General features: G+C 41.6%; 4 protein-coding genes and 1 long non-coding RNA gene across 12 annotated transcripts; 2 read left to right on the top strand and 3 right to left on the bottom strand.

The window, feature by feature from the left end:
- Positions 1-412: 412 nt before the first annotated feature.
- On the bottom strand, positions 413-1504 carry LOC124192247 (adhesive plaque matrix protein-like). 2 transcript variants are annotated; one of them, XM_046585454.1, is made up of 3 exons: positions 1364-1504; positions 1152-1271; positions 413-1073 (listed from the first exon to the last, which is right to left on the bottom strand). In XM_046585454.1, exons 1-3 carry the CDS (start codon positions 1367-1369, stop codon positions 537-539), a joined length of 663 nt encoding a protein of 220 aa, XP_046441410.1. In that variant the 5' UTR covers positions 1370-1504; the 3' UTR covers positions 413-536. The 2 variants fall into 2 exon arrangements, with proteins under 2 accessions (XP_046441410.1, XP_046441409.1); XM_046585453.1 differs by having other exon boundaries at positions 1331-1398.
- An 842-nt stretch (positions 1505-2346) lies between these two features.
- On the top strand, positions 2347-3445 carry LOC124191915 (adhesive plaque matrix protein-like). Of its 2 annotated transcripts, none has more exons than XM_046584961.1 (3): positions 2347-2502; positions 2595-2714; positions 2793-3445. In XM_046584961.1, exons 1-3 carry the CDS (start codon positions 2497-2499, stop codon positions 3327-3329), a joined length of 663 nt encoding a protein of 220 aa, XP_046440917.1. In that variant the 5' UTR covers positions 2347-2496; the 3' UTR covers positions 3330-3445. The 2 variants fall into 2 exon arrangements, with proteins under 2 accessions (XP_046440917.1, XP_046440916.1); XM_046584960.1 differs by having other exon boundaries at positions 2449-2535.
- Positions 3446-5566: 2121 nt separating this feature from the next.
- Positions 5567-7476, bottom strand: LOC124191912 (serine/threonine-protein kinase/endoribonuclease IRE2-like). Its single transcript, XM_046584954.1, has 6 exons — positions 7165-7476; positions 6816-7094; positions 6629-6695; positions 6467-6549; positions 6003-6381; positions 5567-5892 (listed from the first exon to the last, which is right to left on the bottom strand). The coding sequence occupies exons 1-6, from the start codon at positions 7407-7409 to the stop codon at positions 5743-5745; spliced, it is 1203 nt and encodes a 400-aa protein (XP_046440910.1). The 5' UTR covers positions 7410-7476; the 3' UTR covers positions 5567-5742.
- Positions 7477-9936: 2460 nt separating this feature from the next.
- On the bottom strand, positions 9937-13198 carry LOC124191913 (tetraspanin-5-like). Of its 5 annotated transcripts, XM_046584958.1 has the most exons (9): positions 12961-13191; positions 12695-12889; positions 12557-12631; positions 12389-12487; positions 12198-12326; positions 12054-12104; positions 11368-11484; positions 10890-11006; positions 9937-10669 (listed from the first exon to the last, which is right to left on the bottom strand). In XM_046584958.1, exons 1-9 carry the CDS (start codon positions 13048-13050, stop codon positions 10598-10600), a joined length of 945 nt encoding a protein of 314 aa, XP_046440914.1. In that variant the 5' UTR covers positions 13051-13191; the 3' UTR covers positions 9937-10597. The 5 variants fall into 5 exon arrangements, 4 of the variants coding, with proteins under 4 accessions (XP_046440914.1, XP_046440911.1, XP_046440912.1 ...); XM_046584955.1 differs by lacking the exon at positions 11368-11484 and having other exon boundaries at positions 12961-13198; XM_046584956.1 differs by lacking the exon at positions 10890-11006 and having other exon boundaries at positions 12961-13190.
- Positions 13199-15281: 2083 nt separating this feature from the next.
- LOC124191975 lies at positions 15282-16394 on the top strand. 2 transcript variants are annotated; one of them, XR_006873522.1, is made up of 3 exons: positions 15307-15505; positions 15636-15717; positions 15917-16394. It is a non-coding gene; the product is annotated as an uncharacterized LOC124191975 (long non-coding RNA). The 2 variants fall into 2 exon arrangements; XR_006873523.1 differs by having other exon boundaries at positions 15282-15717.
- Positions 16395-23792: the final 7398 nt, after the last annotated feature.

The following is a 23792-nucleotide window of genomic DNA, read 5'->3' on the forward strand; positions in this document are numbered from 1 at the left end:
GAAAATGCATCATCGCATGCTGCAGCGAACGTTTAAGAAAAGAGAAAGCTGTAAAAGTGATTCTTATGTGTAATTTCAAATATTTCGTTTTTCTTCAATTAATTTTGAAACAATTTCCTTTCCGAAATTGTCAGCCAGTCCAAAGGAAGTTGCTATCGTGCAGAGTCAAGCAAAATTTATGAATGATTTACTATATTCTTATTTATTAACGATGGCATATTAATCAATAAAGTTATATTTTAATACGTTCAAGATGTGGTTAGAATGACGAAATCCGGATAACCAAACGAAGCCAATGTTTCAAGTACTAATACATTGAATGTTTGCATTCGCTTTTGTTAGTTAATTTCTGAAATGTCGTAAGGCAAGCCCATGTAGTGAATATGAAACAAATATGAATGAATTTCAGATGATTGTTCATGATAATAAAATTTATTTAACTCAACTCTCTATGCAAATAATTATTGGGAATGTATATGTTATTAGAAGAAATCGTCGATATTAATTCATGGTATGAGATATTGGTATTTATCGTTCTAGTAAGCTCCAGTCGAATATTCCTTCTTGTATGGTGCTGGTGCGGAGTAAGAAGGAGGTGTGTATTCCATCTTGTATGCGGGTGCTGGAGCGGTGTACTCGGGTTTATTGTAAACGGGAGCTGAATATGGCTTCTTGTAGGCGGGTGCTGGTGCAGAGTACTCGGGTTTGTAAGAGGGTACTGGGTAAGTTGGTTTTGGGTATGAAGGAGCAACGGCGTAAGAAGGTGCGGGCTTACTGTAAGGCGCAGCAGCTTTGTATTCGACTGGATAGGTTGGTGCGGAGTAAGTGCCAGTCTGGTATGCTGGGGCAGTCTTATATTCGGGGTATTTGGCTTCTCCAGTGTATTTGACGTCAGCGACGTAGCCAGTGTAATCATCAGCCTTGTAGGTGACGGTCTGAGTGCGACCGTCTGGGAGATAGACGCTGTAAGAGCCGGTAACGTAGCCCTTATCGTCACTGCTCTCTTGGTGATTATAGTTGTTGTAAGTGTAATCATCATTTACGTCATAAGCGAAATGATATGCCTTCGGCGTCTATCAATAATGCAATAAAATTGATGGCAGATTCATTTTTTAGAACTTTTACTGGAATGATTGGAAAATAACACTCACGTCATAGCTCTTTCCGTAGTTGCTTTCTTGCTTGTACTCTGTATTATAAGTCATGGGGTATTTCTGATGATATGATCCTCCGGCAGCAGCAACGGCAAGCAAAGCGGCAAAGATGAAAATCTAGTAAATCAAACGAAAAGTAAAATGAGACTTTAAATATCAAGCAAACTAAAGTTTACTGTGAAACACAGGACAAGCAAGAAGAAATTTACTTTCATGTTGAGGCTGTGATAGTTCAGACAAAACTGTACTGCTTCGGTGTTCCCTCTTGATGTTTATATACCACGCACTGACTGAGGCCATGCACTTATACCTGCTAGTGACCTGAGTTGGGTGCGGTTGAATACGTATAACACGGCAGGATTCTTTCACAATATAGCGCAAATATAAACATGTCTCGTTTTTCAAACATTTGAACCGAAAATAATCATTTCTATGTCCCGATCACCCTCAAAGTCTCTCTCGTATTCTAGTTCGTACAGGAGAAAGTGGGGTTTGAACGATAAATGACCATCCATTCCCACGTCATGCCAATTGAGGTGGTACACATCTACTTGACTCCGCTTGAATCGACATTGTTTTCATCACTGGTCTCAGTGAATTGAAGGTTATTATGCTTAAGTTTTTAAATTCTGCAATAGCTTCTTATTGTTCAAAAAGTAATAGCTCAGACGGATAGAAATAGATCGAGAAACCAAATTTTTTATAGCCACTTTAGTCTCTATATACGTACCAGCATACATTGTGTAAGATATTCTTATGCAGTCAGACAGCATTAAATTTGTCAACATGCCTTCCCCTTTGTGTATTGCGCAACTCTTTCATCGTAGTAAGTTTCACCATGTTATGGACTTTTCCATTCATGTTAAAAAACTAGAGCAGACTTTGATTTGGAACCAATGAAGAGATTACCCGCAGTATAACCTCAGTTGGAAATTCAGAAGGGTCGAGCAATAGGTACATGGAGCCCATTTATCCACATTGCTCAAAATAAATTCTCTACAGCAAACGTTAATTGAACAATTAAACTAAATTTAGCAAAGCTATTATTGAACCGAGTATTGCATTGTGGTATATTTTTAGATCAGTGTCAACTTTCCCCGCCACAGAATAAGTATGGGAAACCTTGCAAGACCAAAACGGACTGATTATTCGATACGTAAACTGTTGAAGGAGTTTGAAGCTGAAATTTTTTTTCCATGCTCTAAATCAATCCTTAACGGCTGCCACCCAACTCAGGTCACTAGCAGGTATAAGTGCATGGTCTCAGTCAGTGCATGGTATATAAACATCAAGAGGGAACACCGAAGCAGTACAGTTTTGTCTGAACTATCACAGCCTCAACATGAAAGTAAATTTCTTCTTGCTTGTCCTGTGTTTCACAGTAAACTTTAGTTTGCTTGATATTTTAAGTCTCATTTTACTTTTCGTTTGGTTTACTAGATTTTCATCTTTGCCGCTTTGCTTGCCGTTGCTGCTGCCGGAGGATCATATCATCAGAAATACCCTGTGGCTTATAACACAGAGTACAAGCAAGAAAGCAACTACGGAAAGAGCTATGACGTGAGTGATATTTTCCAATCATTCCAGTAAAAGTTCTAAAAAATGAATGTGCCATCAATTTTATTGCATTATTAATAGACGCCGAAGGCATATCATTTCGCTTATGACGTAAATGATGATTACACTTACAACAACTATAATCATCAAGAGAGCAGCGACGACAAGGGCTACGTAACCGGCTCTTACAGCGTCTATCTCCCAGACGGTCGCACTCAGACCGTCACCTACAAGGTTGATGATTACTCCGGCTACGTCGCTGACGTCAAATACACTGGAGAAGCCAAATACCCCGAATATAAGACTGCCCCAGCATACCAGACTGGCACTTACTCCGCTCCAACCTACCCAGTCGAATACAAAGCTGCTGCGCCTTACAGTAAGCCCGCACCTTCTTACGCCGTTGCTCCTTCATACCCAAAACCAACTTATCCAGTACCCTCTTACAAACCCGAGTACTCTGCACCAGCACCCGCCTACAAGAAGCCATACTCAGCTCCCGTTTACAATAAACCCGAGTACACCGCTCCAGCACCCGCATACAAGATGGAATACACACCTCCTTCTTACTCCGCACCAGCACCATACAAGAAGGAATATTCGACTGGAGCTTACTAGAACGATAAAAACCAATCTCATACCATGAATTAATATTGACGATTTCTTCTAATAACATATACATTCCCAATAATTATTTGCATAGAGAGTTGAGAAATAAATTTTATTATCATGAACAATTATAAATATAGTTTTGTTTCTAATGATATCAACCACCGCACCTCATAATATTCTTTTAAATATTGATGAAAAAGTGTCGTACCGGAAATCGATGCATAGAATTAAGATGTCACATACTCACATTAATTGATTATCGATATCGATTTATTGCTAATTAGAAGATTAGTGTCGTCTGCTTTGTGCTTTTGCTTTCGTTTTTTCGTTGCTTTCGTTTTCGTTTACAACTTACAAGCATGAAACAAGTTTTGAAAAGGAGACTAACATTTCTAAGAAAACCGGAACGATAACTTTTTGGGACTTCGATGCACGAAAATAAAATTACAAAAAATGTGGTCATCGTCATGTGAATAACTTTGGTGTTGCAGCTTTTCATGCTCTCCACTCCATGCTGTTTAGCAGGTAAACACTCTAAATGAAAATGGGATGACTGTTGTAGCTTAAATAGAAGAGTAACACTTGTTCCAAGTTTGTGAATTGTTACTTCTTAACTATCATTATTTATCCCCTTAAACCTTTTACTCTGTGCAGATTTGAGGCCTGAGTCAGCCATTGTAACAGCAAAGTTTTGCTTGTGCTGGACCTCCAGTCATATGATTTGACTGTTGATCTCGTGTCATCAGCAACAATCACAGTTTCATTACTTAGGTAATAATTTTTGTTACTTTTATTAACCTGCATGTGACCTGCCATGATTTTTTATGATGCATGACTTGCATGAATGCAGTGGAAACCTTCAAATATCCTGTTTAATAACAATTGGTGTATACCCCTGGTTTACAACTGCTGTCTTGTTTTCAACTTCTTCTTGCTTTTTATTGTTTCTGTAAATATTTTTCGTAACTCATTGTTGATATTTTTTATTTAGATAAACAGCATCTTCTTCAATTGGAGAAACTTCCAGTGTCGACCGAGTTAAGGATCTCTTCAATTCTCCTTTCTTAAATGTCCTCGTGTACGCCCATGCGAGTGTGGGTGTATTCACGAGGACTCCCTTTTACCTATCCCTCCTCTGGTGGATTCAACTTTCTGTGGATGGATGGAGCACCTATGGATGCCTGGCTGTATTTCCCAGGCTTCAAGGTAAGAAAAATTCATTTTTGCTTTTCCTTTCTGACTATTGAGTGGCGTTGATTATAAATCGTTGCGGAGTACGATTATTCTTAGGCCATGCAGTTGGTTGAAACTGTTTCATCTTGCTGTTTTTGTTTTTCTCAGTCAGGGTTCATTTCATGCTCACATGTAGAACCACTGCAGATTAGGCTTGTTTTTGTATCTCGCAACTTTGTCTGTGTGTTTCAACAATCAAATTCAGAAATATTTGAAATTGAAACATTTGAAGCAAAGGGAAACTTGAACAAATTTTTCCACCAAGAGGGTCTTGCCGCCACACTGGCACTTCCTGGTGTATGTTTGATTTTATTTTTAGATATTTATAGCAGTCGGACTGCACTTTTGCTGGACTTGTCCAAACTTAAACTCATTTTTTACGCCTAACGGACATTGTTGTCACTCAACGTTTTTCGACGCGCGATTTTTAAAATGTACATCTGAAATACCCTGATTTATTCCGCATGAAACGAGTACCGGAGACTGTTGACAACCGACAGCCGGTATCTAACACTTGCACGAAGCGAAACATTCCGCCATTCAGCAAATCGTAGAAAGTCTGCGTGCTATCTTCATTGGCAAACGACACTATTGTGCTATCCCCGGCCAATGATGCCCCAGTCTGAGTTAATTTAAAACAAAACACCTTTTTGCTTTGCTTTTTAAAACAGGGCGATGCATTTTCTTGTCGCTGGCGCTCACGAAAATAAAAAGGGGGAAAAAAAAGAAACAGACAAAATAGTTCCATTCTTGGCATTCCGCTACGTCTCGTCTTATTGTTTAACCACCCCTCGACAGTTGCCGTGCTGTCGACTCGAAAGTCGTAAAACTTGTTTAGAAACAGCTGATCCTAGTTTGTTATTGTCACCTCAACGGCGGATCAATAAATGCTCTATTCTTGGCCACAACAAACAGCCGCTTTTGAGATTATACGGTAAAGTTGCGGTTTGTTTCGCTGTCGTCTGTGGTATGTATTCAACTTGCCGGAAAAGCTTGCTCAACACTATAGGGAAGGCAGCAGATGATGTCGATTTATTTTCGTTTACTCTCACAACAAAATTAAATCAGTTACACAGTGCTGAGATAATATGCCCAGCTTGCTCGGGCTATATGTTGTCACTACTATCTATAGTCAATTGTGAAAACGAAGCGAAAAATAAAAATGGCAAAAAGTAAATTCGAAAATTCAAACAGTCGATCCAAGCCGGTTTGCCATCACTCTCCATGTGTGGATGAGTAAAGAAGGGAACAAAGTCGACCAGTAGATCCAGTAGCCTTCGGGCTTACTTCCGAATTCGGCCTTGACTTCCGGGGACTGATCCGCATACTGCACCGCCTGGAAATCATAAAATGACGAAAGCGGAGACACATATTTCCGAGCTATTAAATCCTGACTGAGTAATCCCGTCCCCGAGAGACGGGACGGAGTCTGCGTTAAATACGTACTTTGTCCCGGATGGCTAACAAAAGACCGGTCAATGACTTGGCGTCGTAACTGCGTCGCTCGATGAGTTTCTTTACGTAAGGCGTTAGGTATTGTTTCCAGTAGCCACGAATGATGGGCTGCTCTCCGTTTCTCAATTCGGCGACGATGGAACTCTCGCCTCCTTCGGCGACCTTAACCAATTCCGGTTTCAAAACTTCGTCCACCGCTTTGCAGATGAACGCCACGGCCTCTTCACTTCCCATAAAGTACGGATGACTTAGGACGCCTTTTATGGTGATGCGAGTTGTTGGATCGCTGTCGAGCATACGCTTCATGAGATCAACAGCATTCGGATCGTTCAGCTTCTCCTCGGACAAGTGTAGAAATCCAAACAGAATACTAATTCGCCAAAACGATTCCGTGTTTTTAAGCGGGTATTTTAAAAGGCTGAAAAAATTGCGGCTATATTTAAATTGCTGCATACTTGCTCTGTTGAAGGTGAACAGGACCGAAAGGATGTAGGCCATTGGAAAGCAAATATGCGAAGACGATACCCAACGAAAAGACCTGTGCAAGAATTTCATTAGAACCCACCGAATTTGATGCCCAAATGTACAGTTCAATATTTTTGTTGTTTTGTTTTTACATCGGAAGCCGGAGATAGATCCTCTGATTTCAGTTCGTACTCGGGCGCTTTCCAACCGTCTCGAGCTCTGCGGGTTTTTATGACAATGACAGATATAGACTTCTCATCCGGTAAAGGAATGATAATAAGAAAACAGAACCCCCCAAAAAAGAAAAGAAAACAGAATATTCAAGATCCTGTATCCTACCCTTCGATTTCGAAGTTTCCCAGTTTGGCTTTGGGTGAAGGTTTCAGATCGTTGAGCGTTGGTGGCTGCTCGCAGATGACGATGCTTTGTGGATTGATGTTTCCGTGGATGATCTTCTTGTTGTGGAGGTAAGCAACGGCACTCGAGATTTGGCGGAGAATCTCCTTGTGAGTGCCGATCTCCGGCTTAGTCGTTTCCGGTTCCGTATTCTTCCGTCCCTCCACACCCTTGAGAGCTATGACTTCCAAAGTATCGGTGGTGTTTTCAGTCGCAATGTAGCTGCAAGAAAAAAGGTATTTCTATTAAGTAAAGACATACTTTGGATTTTGAGAAGGTAAATAACCGTTACTAGAACTCATCGTCGGCTTCGGTGATGTAATAACGAGTGATGCTCGGGTGATTGATCTCCTTGAGCACTTTTTTGTCGACTACGGCGAGCGAATTTTTGGCCCGCTTGACGGTAACTGGTGTTTTGCCGTCGTAGAGTCCTTGGAAAACGAAAACTTCGACACTTTTGGCGTTGGTTTGGGCAGACTGAGGGAAACTCAGTTTGCCGAGCGTGGTCCATTGCTGAGGCTGATTAGGAGCGGCCATGATTAGCGCTATTATGACCACAGACTGCGAGTAGTCGGACTGGATCCACTGGCCTAAGAGCGTGTCCTAGGCGCTCGCAAACTACTCCGCTGTCACCTTATTGGCGTTCCGGCTGTCACGTGATTCACGCTCCGCATCGCTGCATGCATCGTTCTCAACGCGATAACGTGTTAACCCTCAACGACCTTAGACTTTTAGTGCTTGAAATGAGAGCGGGGGGGAGGGGGGAAATCCAGCGTTTCGAATTAGACTCGAATAGAGTGAAGACAGCATCGATTTTGGTCATCCCCATAGGAATGGAAAAATGCTCGCCACCACAATCTGTCTAAAAGTGTTGCATACAGCTGGGGGCCATCCCTTAGGAAAACTAATGCAATAAACACTGTAATTTAGTAGTTTTTAAGCGACACTCCTTTGCTTATTTTTACCCGAGAGAGAATCTATTCTAAACTGTGTTAACTGTACTCGTCGGTCGTCAGTATAATAGCATCAATCATTTGCAAAACCAAACAGCATGCAAATCAACGTTTACAGCTGAATAAATGAAGGCAAAATAACGAATAGGAATAGTACGTTTAGTTAGACCTCTGCATCTATTTCAGGATCTCACAACTAAGGCTAGAGACTAGACAATGGTATGCACACCAAGGCGGACAGATATAATAATAAGATTTTAATGGGCTTATTTGGGGAATTTTAATCCTTTTAATCCATCCATGTACAAGTCACGTTGAGATTTACCGTATCCATTAATTTAAATGTAAGCTAATAGCTGGCAAAACTGTCGTCACTATTAATTGATACGGTATCCTATCTTCCCGCCTACGCCACGGGCATTTTGGCTGACACTTAAAGATTTTTCTGCTTGGCAGCCAGTACCCGTAGCCCGTATCTTCAACAGCTAAAAATCGTGTAGGCCCTAGTGCAATCAAATATAGTTGCTTATGACATCACTGGAAGGAGCGTTTATTATCAGCTATTCGTTAACACCTCTTTTTTTATGCCACTTACAGGCCTCTTCCAGCCTCTTCATACCGAAATAAAATTGTTGTCAACATAAAGAGCGACAACTTGTCATTTTGGAGCAACCTGCTCTACACATCTCACTAATCTGATTTATTATGAGTGATCGAGTGGAACCTGAGGCTCAAATTTAGACGAGTGCTTTAAACTTGGCTCTACAACACCCGTCAAATTATTTTTAGCGCTTGGACTAGGGTATCAAGATTTGACTTCTAGGGTAGATTTCCGTTTCTCACGTAATTTAAGAGATTGAAAATTGTTTAAGTTAAAGTGGCCTACATGTAGCACTGTAGCCGGAACTGCAAAATTCTGAGTAAATGTAAACGTCAAGTAACATGTTTTCGGTTCTCCTTTGAAACTCGCGGAGAACTTTTATGAACTCTTGGAACACTCAACTCGCTCGGAGAAAATAAATAGACTTTGAGTGAGGCCGCGTTTCTCGTTTCACCGCTTTTTGCTTCAGCCCTTGCTGTTGAAAGATCCTTTTTGGCATGTTCTTTACTTCCTAGCTCGCGATCTCGCCGTTATCAAGAACGGAAATATTAATCAGTAAAAAAATGACAGCCTCATCGTGTCATTTCGATAAGAGATTTTTTTGTTCGTTAATAAGAATGTTGAGTCATAGCCAAAGCCATGATTACGTATTCTATACATAGGACTCAACACTTTCCCAGAATAGCTTATGAATGGCGAAACGGAGAAGCGCTGATCAAATATTAAATTAAACGTTAACTGCGGTCCAGAAATCCTATCAATTCAAAACGCATTAATTTAAGTAATTAGATAACTTGCGACTGTCCATTTTAAAATAACGAAATGAATTCATCATCATTGTCAAATGATAATTTAACAATTTAAAAAAAAAAAGTCTCGAAAACAATTCTTGGAAAACAAGACGTCTGCGACTTCACCCTTCATTTTCTTTGGCAACAATCATATGAGTTAACATATTCCAGTCGACATGCGCTACAACAAAAATGACCACCCGGTAGTCACAATAAAAATATGGTTATTAAAGCAACAGTTTCAATTTTGCTAACTGGTAATTTCCTTTTGCCATCCTTGGACAAATTACAAATAATCTTCTTCTCCTTAACATGTAATTTGCTTACGTCATGTGTAAAACATTGCGTCTGTCTTAAAATCCAAGTTGTGACTTTTGTGATACTAGACTTGAAATTAAACTTCGCTAGTCACTGTCTGATTTAAGCCACTTTTTGGTTCCATGACATCTATCAACTCTGGTCTAAGAATGGCCCAGTCACTCGACAAAAAATACTGTACGCTTGTACGGCGTAGAACCGTAGATCCGATCATTCCAGGCGTTAAAAAAAATTCAACATTCCAATTCATTTCTTGCGCTTGACTGTGTCCATTCCTAAAGACAGACGGCTGATGATGATGCATCTCAACGACCATGACGTTAGGTTAGAGGCCTCATCCAATACTTCTGTAAATCAGATTCCGGATCTCAGCATACACGGAAGAAAAATGACAGAGCGCATGTAAAGAAAACAATGTATTGAATTGTTGAGGCTATAAAAACGGTCAGATCACTTGAAAATTCAATCAGTCCCAAGACAACCAAGACAAAATTTCTTCTAAAGCGAAAGCAATTTTGGAAAAGAATTTGAATACGAAGATTTTGCGTGTTATGTTTGTTAAGACATAGAAAACATCCCGGTGACATTCAAGACCCACGAGTTAATAAAGGAATAATAAAAGATGAGATATACAGGCTTGAGAAGATAACGAAAGTTAGCCCTGAACTGCAATTCAAATGTATCTAGTGAATATTAGTTGCTCATTTTGATGCCACAATAAACTGGTCGTCAACTTATTATAAGTGGCGCATTCAATTTGGACGCTGTCTGAATACTGCAAAGCGGCTTTGTTCAATTCGTTATTCTGTACAAATATTTGTTCGAATAATTTCGATAATGTTGTTGCTACAAGTGTGCGTGGAAGAATTAATAGTTTAAGTATCTTTCGAAATATTATAACCAAAGAGAAAATTCATAACGAGTCAACGAATCCACTTATGGACGTGCAGATCGGTCACATAGGTAGAAGAAATAGAGTTACAAAAGTTGAAACACACCAGATGAGGATGAAATTGGACGTAGGTAATTCGCTAGCGGGATTGCGAAGATTTCTTCTTCTCACTAACGACCCCATTTGGACTTTTGAGCGAAAATGTCAGCTCGCAAGTTTTGGGCAAAGCAAATGCCGAGTATCTGGTGCGGGAGAAAGGATATGTTCATTATTAAAGGGGAATCAGTCAATCAGCCAACTATAAAGTAAACCTTTCTATCACATGAAAATATAAATCTTATGCACAGTCCCATAGGAGCACGAGCTAAAAATACATACCGAAGTATTTTCGACTTTGCAAGGCATCTTGCTAGTCCCTAATATGTCCTTCCATGCTTTAGTAATAATCAAATAAAAAAATACCTGGAGAAAAGCTACGCCGACAGCCACGCCAGCCACTATTAGGAGATTTCTTTCAAGCCATTCTTCTCCTGCAGGTAAGCAGCCTTTATCGTTGATGATTTTCGCCACGTCATAGTTCTAATGAGGACGAGTGGAGGGACGGATACAGAGAGAGAATGTTTTGAGTAATACAATATACTGATGATATTATGTATATCACTGAGGGAATGGAGAAAAGCGATCCAGCAACCAACCACCTAGTAAGATTTCAACAACCTCCGAAAACCATCACCCGTCCCAGTCACCGAAGAGGAGAGAGTAAAGCCTGATCATAGAAGATACTAAATGTACTACATATTCGTGCAAACTCCTTTCAAATTTACACTAACATGCTTAAACCAAATTCAGCCACTTACCTCTATAATCAAATACACGCCCAAATCGCTGGACTGTCGCTAAACATATAGATAAAGTTATGATTACGAGTTCGCTACTGTACCTGTAAAATGGCGATACCAACTGCTGCTCCTGCGACTGGAATGAGGTTAAACTCGACCCATTCTTCCCCTGCCCTCAAACAGCCCCGCTCGTATACAACCGTACTCCGATCGCCTGGCTGTACGTTAACCAAGCAAAATTTGGTTTGGAAAGAAGGTGAGATCAAAGATTCCATATGCCACCAACACCTTATGCTTAATTTATAAGTGCTACCCACAGTGAAAGGTATTGATAAATATTTGGCGAAATATTGTGATTAGAGTGATCCGAGTTAAAGGATTTTAATGTGAGATAACGTAACTATATATCGTGTTTAGTTTCAAATTCCAGTTATATGACGTTAGTGGTAGAAGAATGGCATCTGTGCAAATTAATATCCCATTTCATTTTGACTAAGATGAATAGTTCAAGAGTGAAACCAACTGTTTCGATTTTTCTTTCAGTCGTATAAATGTCTTTCGTTATACTGCACGTTAAACTGAAGAAATGGGACAATCGCGCACAAGAAATACGTACTTCTACCAGCAATTGATTTTGGCCTTTTACCCCGGATAAGGGACGAAATGTTGGTACAAAAATTCCCAAGCACTTCCACCAAAACCCATTAAAATACAACAAAAAAAGCGTGCTGGAATGGTTTAAGGTGAAATTTAACTTTAAAAAATTAAAGAAAGAAATCATATTTACATAATCCGGTTTCCTGACGTCGTATCCACACTGCTTGTTTTTAATAATCTCCTAATAATAACCAGGAAAAATATGGGCATTAAATTGCTTGGGTAATTCAAATAAATTATTAAAAATGTCTCAACGATAACATATTATGCATACATTGGGTTGAGGTTTGCAACAACTGAAAGGAACTCCACAAGCTTCTCTGCTTCCTACTTCGGCAGATGAGCAGTTGAAATAAATGTTTCTATCCCAATCCTTGGGTCCTTCAATGCCACAGCATTGCAGCTAGGGGAAATAATTTTTTAAATGAAATATACAAACAATGTAAACATGGATAATTTAGTTACCCATCCTTCTTGTATCCAATCAATCAAATTCTGTTGATCAGGGTCATCCCGATAATGTACAATAAATGCTTGAAATCCTCCTGTGGCTTGTTGTTTGATCTATACAACACAAAATTAACTTTAAATTAAATATGTAAAACTTTTGTTTGTTATTTTGAATGATTTTACCCAATCTTTAAATATAAAACCTAGGATTCCTGCGGTCATTTCAAGTAACAATAGAATTGCAAGGAAGATTGCATACTGAAAAGGAGAAAGGACTAGGTAAACCTTAATGAGAAACAAACAAAATTTAAAACACCATACTGCAGAGAGAAGAACAGTGTTTTCTCTGAGTGCCCCCACACAGCCTGTGAATCCAATAATGAAAGTGACTGCTCCTGCTACGATGAGAATGAAAGCTGGATCTAAAGCAACATTCGTAAGTCTTTGAAGGTTGCTGAATGTATCTTTTTCCGTCCAGGCCCAGATGCCCACAGCCATAATTCCAAGTCCAGTAAGCTAATTACAGAAATAGAAACACACATGAACTTTAATTGAGCACATTAAGTCTTTGTTTGCAGGTTACTCACCCAAAAGATGACATTAAATCCAAAAATGAGATACTTTAAACAACAACTAACTTCACTGTGATCTCGACGATACTTCCTGTTGGACGGCATTTTAGTTAAGATGCTCAACAGTAATTCGATGCCCTAATTTCTCGACATTTTTTATCAAACGGTTGCATCAAGGTTCAATGAAAAGCCAAAAGAAGTAAATGTACTGTTCTCTTTAGCTGCCTCGGGCTCTGTGTATTTTTTTTTCACGCAGACAAACAATCGATATCTAACTTTTCATCAATTTAACTCAGAATCGATTACTTACGAACGTAAATCGGTGAATTGGCTAAAACAAAAAAATGTTTGTTTATGGATAACAAATGTTTTTGACGTTTGTGATTAATATTTTAAAAAGGATTTGGCAATTCAACAATTAATTTGGGGTTAAATCAATTGAGCGCGTACTTCCTGTAACATCAAACATAGAAATAGTTTCTAGAATGGACTAGAGTTCACAGAACCACCAGACATTAACTTATTACGATATTTCAAAATTTTTTTTTTTTTTTTCCAGTTCATGGTCGCAAACTTGCAGGTAACCCTTGAGGATAAATCTTGCATACATGTCGTGCATCTAAAATGTACCAAACCAACTTAGTGACGTCAATTCGAGCTCATTTTTAACTCCCAACTGCCAGCGAGTTTTTCCGGTTGTTACGGGAAACGGCCTGAATGTAATGTGCGTTGCAACGATTTTAATTGGCTGTTCTCAATAATCTCGTGGTGGTACTGAAGTCCGTTCTCACCGCAGAATAATTCAGCAAAAAGAATCAAATAAAATAAAAAGGATGGCAACCTGTCTGCGTATATTGATTACCCGGTCGTCAACGACGAATGAGGTAGGCAGATTCGTTCAAAAAGACTCGCATGATAGCCGCACTCTTCTTCCTCTTTTGAAACTCTCCGTCTTCTCTGTGATGGCCTTGCGTTGAAAGTATCAACGAATTCAATCAAACAGCGTGAAAGGACTGTTTATCACCGTTTTCTCATCTCGGACGTGAGAGTGATAGAGCAACATGACGAACATCCATTAGACAAAGTTTCTTTACAATGTCATCCTTTTCCTCCTCGTTCATTATCGTCGTGTAGCGATAAATATGGAGGAGGTGGTGGTGGGGGTTGAATCGAATGGGAATGGGGGAAAAATAGTCTTCCGTTTGAACCGAGAAAAAGATCCTTAAACAGATTCCGGCCAGCGTATATAATTTCGGTCAAATGCTATGGCTGGGGGAAGAACAAATTCCGGAACTGCCGTGTCATCGTTTCAACATAACATATTACGCACCGTCCAAGAGGGGAAGAAAAATATTTCACGGTCTCGACATTTCCAAGTTTTCCTGTCGTTGTTGATTTTTTAATGTTTATTATTTAGTTAATGTCTCTTATTTTGGCATATGAACGGATGTCACTCGTTTTCCCATGCAGACCGCACACACAACAATACAGTCACGAAAAAATTTATACGGCCAAAAAGTGACACACACGATTAAATTGAAAACGCGAGCAGATTTTCATTCACCTTGGAGAGAAAGCCGTTAGCTCATATTGAATTGAATTCTACTGTTAAAAAAAGGAATAGGAAATTACGGAGCCAAAGAAAAACTTTCCCAGGCCGGCCGACAACAATTACATATACACATCAGGGTCGCAAAGAAGAAGATGCGGCCGCCACCGCCGCTCCGTGCCTCGTTGATCTTGATATTCAAAATATTACTGTGCATTACTATATGTATACTATCTACGTGATGCTACTGGTCGATGACGTCCAAAAAAGAAAGCGTTACGGTACATCTTCCATTTCTGATTCTTAACGCTTGACTGGATTCAATTCGACTCACGTCAAACCTTTTCAGTCATATCCCCCCATTGGAATAAAATTAAAAAAATAAGAAATATAAGTCTCAAGGGTGCTTTCAAAAAAAGAGATAGTCTCTCAACTGAATGGGCGACGCGTTCTCTCTCGGTTACTGTTTCCTTCAGCCGCACGTGCGTATATTATTCAAGGGATTTCTAAAATAAATAGCACTAGTCGAGTGCTATTATTTTAGGGGTCATTTGGCGTTCCGTATTCTAGTGATTAGATTTAAAATTGCGTCGTGGGGTTTCACCATTTCACCGTCGTGGGATTCAAATATGTATAGTTTATATTTTTTTTCTTTCTTATATTTTATGTCATAAGTATATATTTCCTACGGGAACCTCACAACCCAAATTGATGTATTTTTATTTGTCATTACAAATTAGCACCATTTTGAAAAAGCCGCCATAATTTTTCTTTATTGACCACCTAGTAGTGGAATTTTGAACTGCTCTATCGAATCATGATTGCTTGTTGTCGTCTGCCTTATTGACTTATTTCCGCGTGGCGTGCTTTATTGAACTTGTTGGTTGGTTAAAATGGTTATGACCGAAGAAAAGAAACTTGAGTTGATTTCTTTATGACCATTCCATGAAATATTTGTTGTTAAGACTATGTGAAATGGAAAGATTAGAAAAAAACGGACATAGACAAACAGTAAATTAATTTTTTAAGATTAAATTCTGTTGGTTTGGGTACAAAGTGCATTAACAAAACGTTGAGAAAACAGCAAGTTTTTCTGTTGGATGTTGGTTAGTTTATTAAATTTTCATTTATTAATTAACAGATAACAGATTATGCACACATTATGCAGGGAAAGGGAATTTTTGACACAGACCTGTCATTACAAAGTCCAAAACTACTTTAGCGTAAGTACCAGTAATCACATTGGTTAGGTGAGCTAAAATTAGTTGTTTGTATAGTTGAGGTAAACCAAGAAGAAGATGAGCCAGCCATCACATTCAAAATTTAATTAGAGCTTGTTAATTGTATTTCTTTAATCATAGACCACATAACAATACATTAGAGTCTGGTTTTTTAATTAAATATTCATATTTTACCACATAGGTAAGGGCTGGAAGACCTGTCAATTGAAGAATGTCAAAATTGTCGGAGATAAAAAAAAGAAAACAGAAGATGGATGGTGACGTCTCTTACTAAAAGATACAACACAGAAGAATATTGTTGAGTCTGGACCTTACCCCAACAAGGATGGTGAAGGAGTCTTGTCCTGTCCTATTTTCCAATTGTTGACTCTCTAAAAAGAACATCCCAATGGAGAAGAACATATCTAAAAAGTTACATGTCAGCAGTTTTCAGCTGCAATGTTGTGGACAGATCAAGCTGAATTATTCACATCCAAAACATCAAACAAAGAAAAAGTGAATCATATAGTTGGAAAATGTTTAGTGACTGTATTCTAGGTAATTGAATTTGTACAAATTTCTATTTTCTAAGCTAATAAAACTGTCTTTATCTTTTGTGATAACAAATAAGCTAGGTGCATTATCTACGTTATCTCCAATAAAACCGAATTAGGTCAAGATTTGTGCATTAGATTTTTCTACCTCGTCATGCTTGAAGCAACAATTGAGATTAACACACTTAGGCTACACCTACTAAGATGAGTTGACTCGACACTTTGACGACGCTTAGTTGTGAGATGCTGTTGTCAAGCCAGCGTCAAAACAAGGTTAAAGGGGAGGAGAGACAAAATAACAGTATCAAGGCTGTTCGCTACCAAACGATGTTGAGTTCAAATTGGTTCAATAAAGGTTACTCCTCCCCTCAATTGCTCCATTTTCATCTGACCTCGAATACCGGAAAATACCACCAGGGGTTTTGCTGCGGGAAATCGGCGTGCCGATGGGCATTCCAGAGGCCAAAAAATGCTCAGTAGTCCACGTATTCGCACGGTGTACACTTGTCTCTTAGTTTGCTGCTGTAGTTTTGCATCTTCACGCCTTTGCACTTGGATTAATTGCGTTTTATGCATTGCCTACACAATTTGCCGTGGTTTCTCTGTAGTGTTTTGTGTCATTGATGGTCGTAGATTTCGTTTTACTATCTCATCACTATATCAGCAAAATTGCATCTGCACTAAAATAGTCTTGTAGTGTTCGTAGATTGATTCACATTATTTGTTGTCCACACCAGTAGCTACCTAATTAGAGTAAGCCAATCTAGATAAGATTAAAGTTAAGCATAAAATAAGGATATTGTAGGTTAAGACGTTAAGCTAACCTAAGGCTATTGTAGGTTAAGCTAAGTTTAGGTTTAAGTTCACGATAGAGTTAGTTGCCAATTTACTGTGGTGCCTCTGTGGTGTGGAAAATTCGTCTTTAGCAATCCCCAACCCTTACGTGTCAACTAATAATCCTTTTCTTTCACTTTCAGGAAATTGTGAATCTAAATTGAATGTTTTAGCTGTATATTTTCTATTTTTGCTTAATTGATTGTGGTTTAAAAAAAAACTATAAAGTTTATCCACCATTTGTCGTTGATGTAATTAGGATCATGGACCGGAGAGGATCGCCGCCGCCACTACAAGATCGTCGCTTCAAGATAGGACCCTGGCCCACGGGTCGAAGGTAGATTTCAATTGATTTTAAATGCTAAAACTTCTTCCATTAATGTTTTTGGATTTTCTTTAGACTGGAGAGGATCGCCGCCGCCACCGCCGCCGTCACCACTGGAGCCGCTTCAAGATCGCCGCACGCTAGGACCTTCGCCAATGGATGTCAGGTATATTGTTTTCTTCTAAGTGTCTAACCATACTTTTTTTATGTACTCTAGATGGGACCCAGGACCAAGGAAGATCGCCGCCGCCACTACAAGATCGTCGCTTCAAGATAGGACCTGGCCCACGGGTCGAAGGTAAATTTCATTTGATTTTAAATGCTAAAACTTCTTCCATTAATGTTTTTGGATTTTCTTTAGACTGGAGAGGATCGCCGCCGCCACCGCCGCCGTCACCACTGGAGCCGCTTCAAGATCGCCGCACGCTAGGACCTTCGCCAATGGATGTCAGGTATATTGTTTTCTTCTAAGTGTCTAACCATACTTTTTTTATGTACTCTAGATGGGACCCAGGACCAAGGAGGATCGCCGCCGCCACTACAAGATCGTCGCTTCAAGATAGGACCCTGGCCCACGGGTCGAAGGTAAATTTCATTTGATTTCAAATGCCTTAAACTTCTTTTATTCATGTTTTTGGATTTTCTTTAGACTGGAGAGGATCGCCGCCGCCACCGCCGCCGTCACCACTGGAGCCGCTTCAAGATCGCCGCACGCTAGGACCTTCGCCAATGGATGTCAGGTATATTGTTTTCTTCTAAGTGTCTAACCATACTTTTTTTATGTACTCTAGATGGGACCCAGGACCAAGGAGGATCGCCGCCGCCACTACAAGATCGTCGCTTCAAGATAGGACCCTGGCCCACGGGTCGAAGGTAAATTTCATTTGATTTCAAATGCCTTAAACTTCTTTTATTCATGTTTTTGGATTTTCTTTAGACTGGAGAGGATCGCCGCCGCCACCGCCGCCGTCACCACTGGAGCCGCTTCAAGATCGCCGCACGCTAGGACCTTCGCCAATGGATGTCAGGTATATTGTTTTCTTCTAAGTGTCTAACCATACTTTTTTTATGTACTCTAGATGGGACCCAGGACCAAGGAGGATCGCCGCCGCCACTACAAGATCGTCGCTTCAAGATAGGACCCTGGCCCACGGGTCGAAGGTAAATTTCATTTGATTTCAAATGCCTTAAACTTCTTTTATTCATGTTTTTGGATTTTCTTTAGACTGGAGAGGATCGCCGCCGCCACCGCCGCCGTCACCACTGGAGCCGCTTCAAGATCGCCGCACGCTAGGACCTTCGCCAATGGATGTCAGGTATATTGTTTTCTTCTAAGTGTCTAACCATACTTTTTTTATGTACTCTAGATGGGACCCAGGACCAAGGAGGATCGCCGCCGCCACTACAAGATCGTCGCTTCAAGATAGGACCCTGGCCCACGGGTCGAAGGTAGATTTCAATTGATTTTAAATGCTAAAACTTCTTCCATTAATGTTTTTGGATTTTCTTTAGACTGGAGAGGATCGCCGCCGCCACCGCCGCCGTCACCACTGGAGCCGCTTCAAGATCGCCGCACGCTAGGACCTTCGCCAATGGATGTCAGGTATATTGTTTTCTTCTAAGTGTCTAACCATACTTTTTTTATGTACTCTAGATGGGACCCAGGACCAAGGAGGATCGCCGCCGCCACTACAAGATCGTCGCTTCAAGATAGGACCCTGGCCCACGGGTCGAAGGTAGATTTCAATTGATTTTAAATGCTAAAACTTCTTCCATTAATGTTTTTGGATTTTCTTTAGACTGGAGAGGATCGCCGCCGCCACCGCCGCCGTCACCACTGGAGCCGCTTCAAGATCGCCGCACGCTAGGACCTTCGCCAATGGATGTCAGGTATATTGTTTTCTTCTAAGTGTCTAACCATACTTTTTTTATGTACTCTAGATGGGACCCAGGACCAAGGAGGATCGCCGCCGCCACTACAAGATCGTCGCTTCAAGATAGGACCCTGGCCCACGGGTCGAAGGTAAATTTCATTTGATTTCAAATGCCTTAAACTTCTTTTATTCATGTTTTTGGATTTTCTTTAGACTGGAGAGGATCGCCGCCGCCACCGCCGCCGTCACCACTGGAGCCGCTTCAAGATCGCCGCACGCTAGGACCTTCGCCAATGGATGTCAGGTATATTGTTTTCTTCTAAGTGTCTAACCATACTTTTTTTATGTACTCTAGATGGGACCCAGGACCAAGGAGGATCGCCGCCGCCACTACAAGATCGTCGCTTCAAGATAGGACCCTGGCCCACGGGTCGAAGGTAGATTTCAATTGATTTTAAATGCTAAAACTTCTTCCATTAATGTTTTTGGATTTTCTTTAGACTGGAGAGGATCGCCGCCGCCACCGCCGCCGTCACCACTGGAGCCGCTTCAAGATCGCCGCACGCTAGGACCTTCGCCAATGGATGTCAGGTATATTGTTTTCTTCTAAGTGTCTAACCATACTTTTTTTATGTACTCTAGATGGGACCCAGGACCAAGGAGGATCGCCGCCGCCACTACAAGATCGTCGCTTCAAGATAGGACCCTGGCCCACGGGTCGAAGGTAGATTTCAATTGATTTTAAATGCTAAAACTTCTTCCATTAATGTTTTTGGATTTTCTTTAGACTGGAGAAGATCGCCGCCGCCACCGCCGCCGTCACCACTGGAGCCGCTTCAAGATCGCCGCACGCTAGGACCTTCGCCAATGGATGTCAGGTATATTGTTTTCTTCTAAGTGTCTAACCATACTTTTTTTATGTACTCTAGATGGGACCCAGGACCAAGGAGGATCGCCGCCGCCACTACAAGATCGTCGCTTCAAGATAGGACCCTGGCCCACGGGTCGAAGGTAAATTTCATTTGATTTCAAATGCCATAACTACTTTTATTAACGTTTTTTTTATTTTCTTTAGACTGGAGAGGATCGCCGCCGCCACCGCCGCCGTCACCACTGGAGCCGCTTCAAGATCGCCGCACGCTAGGACCTTCGCCAATGGATGTCAGGTATATTGTTTTCTTCTAAGTGTCTAACCATACTTTTTTTATGTACTCTAGATGGGACCCAGGACCAAGGAGGATCGCCGCCGCCACTACAAGATCGTCGCTTCAAGATAGGACCCTGGCCCACGGGTCGAAGGTAAATTTCATTTGATTTCAAATGCCATAACTACTTTTATTAACGTTTTTTTTATTTTCTTTAGACTGGAGAGGATCGCCGCCGCCACCGCCGCCGTCACCACTGGAGCCGCTTCAAGATCGCCGCACGCTAGGACCTTCGCCAATGGATGTCAGGTATATTGTTTTCTTCTAAGTGTCTAACCATACTTTTTTTATGTACTCTAGATGGGACCCAGGACCAAGGAGGATCGCCGCCGCCACTACAAGATCGTCGCTTCAAGATAGGACCCTGGCCCACGGGTCGAAGGTAGATTTCAATTGATTTTAAATGCTAAAACTTCTTCCATTAATGTTTTTGGATTTTCTTTAGACTGGAGAGGATCGCCGCCGCCACCGCCGCCGTCACCACTGGAGCCGCTTCAAGATCGCCGCACGCTAGGACCTTCGCCAATGGATGTCAGGTATATTGTTTTCTTCTAAGTGTCTAACCATACTTTTTTTATGTACTCTAGATGGGACCCAGGACCAAGGAGGATCGCCGCCGCCACTACAAGATCGTCGCTTCAAGATAGGACCCTGGCCCACGGGTCGAAGGTAGATTTCAATTGATTTTAAATGCTAAAACTTCTTCCATTAATGTTTTTGGATTTTCTTTAGACTGGAGAGGATCGCCGCCGCCACCGCCGCCGTCACCACTGGAGCCGCTTCAAGATCGCCGCACGCTAGGACCTTCGCCAATGGATGTCAGGTATATTGTTTTCTTCTAAGTGTCTAACCATACTTTTTTTATGTACTCTAGATGGGACCCAGGACCAAGGAGGATCGCCGCCGCCACTACAAGATCGTCGCTTCAAGATAGGACCCTGGCCCACGGGTCGAAGGTAAATTTCATTTGATTTCAAATGCCTTAAACTTCTTTTATTCATGTTTTTGGATATTCTTTAGACTGGAGAGGATCGCCGCCGCCACCGCCGCCGTCACCACTGGAGCCGCTTCAAGATCGCCGCACGCTAGGACCTTCGCCAATGGATGTCAGGTATATTGTTTTCTTCTAAGTGTCTAACCATACTTTTTTTATGTACTCTAGATGGGACCCAGGACCAAGGAGGATCGCCGCCGCCACTACAAGATCGTCGCTTCAAGATAGGACCCTGGCCCACGGGTCGAAGGTAAATTTCATTTGATTCCAAATGCCATAACTACTTTTATTAACGTTTTTTTTATTTTCTTTAGACTGGAGAGGATCGCCGCCGCCACCGCCGCCGTCACCACTGGAGCCGCTTCAAGATCGCCGCACGCTAGGACCTTCGCCAATGGATGTCAGGTATATTGTTTTCTTCTAAGTGTCTAACCATACTTTTTTTATGTACTCTAGATGGGACCCAGGACCAAGGAGGATCGCCGCCGCCACTACAAGATCGTCGCTTCAAGATAGGACCCTGGCCCACGGGTCGAAGGTAGATTTCAATTGATTTTAAATGCTAAAACTTCTTCCATTAATGTTTTTGGATTTTCTTTAGACTGGAGAGGATCGCCGCCGCCACCGCCGCCGTCACCACTGGAGCCGCTTCAAGATCGCCGCACGCTAGGACCTTCGCCAATGGATGTCAGGTATATTGTTTTCTTCTAAGTGTCTAACCATACTTTTTTTATGTACTCTAGATGGGACCCAGGACCAAGGAGGATCGCCGCCGCCACTACAAGATCGTCGCTTCAAGATAGGACCTGGCCCACGGGTCGAAGGTAAATTTCATTTGATTTTAAATGCTAAAACTTCTTCCATTAATGTTTTTGGATTTTCTTTAGACTGGAGAGGATCGCCGCCGCCACCGCCGCCGTCACCACTGGAGCCGCTTCAAGATCGCCGCACGCTAGGACCTTCGCCAATGGATGTCAGGTATATTGTTTTCTTCTAAGTGTCTAACCATACTTTTTTTATGTACTCTAGATGGGACCCAGGACCAAGGAGGATCGCCGCCGCCACTACAAGATCGTCGCTTCAAGATAGGACCTGGCCCACGGGTCGAAGGTAAATTTCATTTGATTTTAAATGCTAAAACTTCTTCCATTAATGTTTTTGGATTTTCTTTAGACTGGAGAGGATCGCCGCCGCCACCGCCGCCGTCACCACTGGAGCCGCTTCAAGATCGCCGCACGCTAGGACCTTCGCCAATGGATGTCAGGTATATTGTTTTCTTCTAAGTGTCTAACCATACTTTTTTTATGTACTCTAGATGGGACCCAGGACCAAGGAGGATCGCCGCCGCCACTACAAGATCGTCGCTTCAAGATAGGACCTGGCCCACGGGTCGAAGGTAAATTTCATTTGATTTTAAATGCTAAAACTTCTTCCATTAATGTTTTTGGATTTTCTTTAGACTGGAGAGGATCGCCGCCGCCACCGCCGCCGTCACCACTGGAGCCGCTTCAAGATCGCCGCACGCTAGGACCTTCGCCAATGGATGTCAGGTATATTGTTTTCTTCTAAGTGTCTAACCATACTTTTTTTATGTACTCTAGATGGGACCCAGGACCAAGGAGGATCGCCGCCGCCACTACAAGATCGTCGCTTCAAGATAGGACCTGGCCCACGGGTCGAAGGTAAATTTCATTTGATTTTAAATGCTAAAACTTCTTCCATTAATGTTTTTGGATTTTCTTTAGACTGGAGAGGATCGCCGCCGCCACCGCCGCCGTCACCACTGGAGCCGCTTCAAGATCGCCGCACGCTAGGACCTTCGCCAATGGATGTCAGGTATATTGTTTTCTTCTAAGTGTCTAACCATACTTTTTTTATGTACTCTAGATGGGACCCAGGACCAAGGAGGATCGCCGCCGCCACTACAAGATCGTCGCTTCAAGATAGGACCCTGGCCCACGGGTCGAAGGTAAATTTCATTTGATTTCAAATGCCTTAAACTTCTTTTATTAACGTTTTTTTTATTTTCTTTAGACTGGAGAGGATCGCCGCCGCCACCGCCGCCGTCACCACTGGAGCCGCTTCAAGATCGCCGCACGCTAGGACCTTCGCCAATGGATGTCAGGTATATTGTTTTCTTCTAAGTGTCTAACCATACTTTTTTTATGTACTCTAGATGGGACCCAGGACCAAGGAGGATCGCCGCCGCCACTACAAGATCGTCGCTTCAAGATAGGACCTGGCCCACGGGTCGAAGGTAAATTTCATTTGATTTTAAATGCTAAAACTTCT

Source organism: Daphnia pulex, chromosome 4 (assembly GCF_021134715.1).
Source record: "Daphnia pulex isolate KAP4 chromosome 4, ASM2113471v1".
NCBI lineage: Eukaryota > Metazoa > Arthropoda > Branchiopoda > Diplostraca > Daphniidae > Daphnia > Daphnia pulex.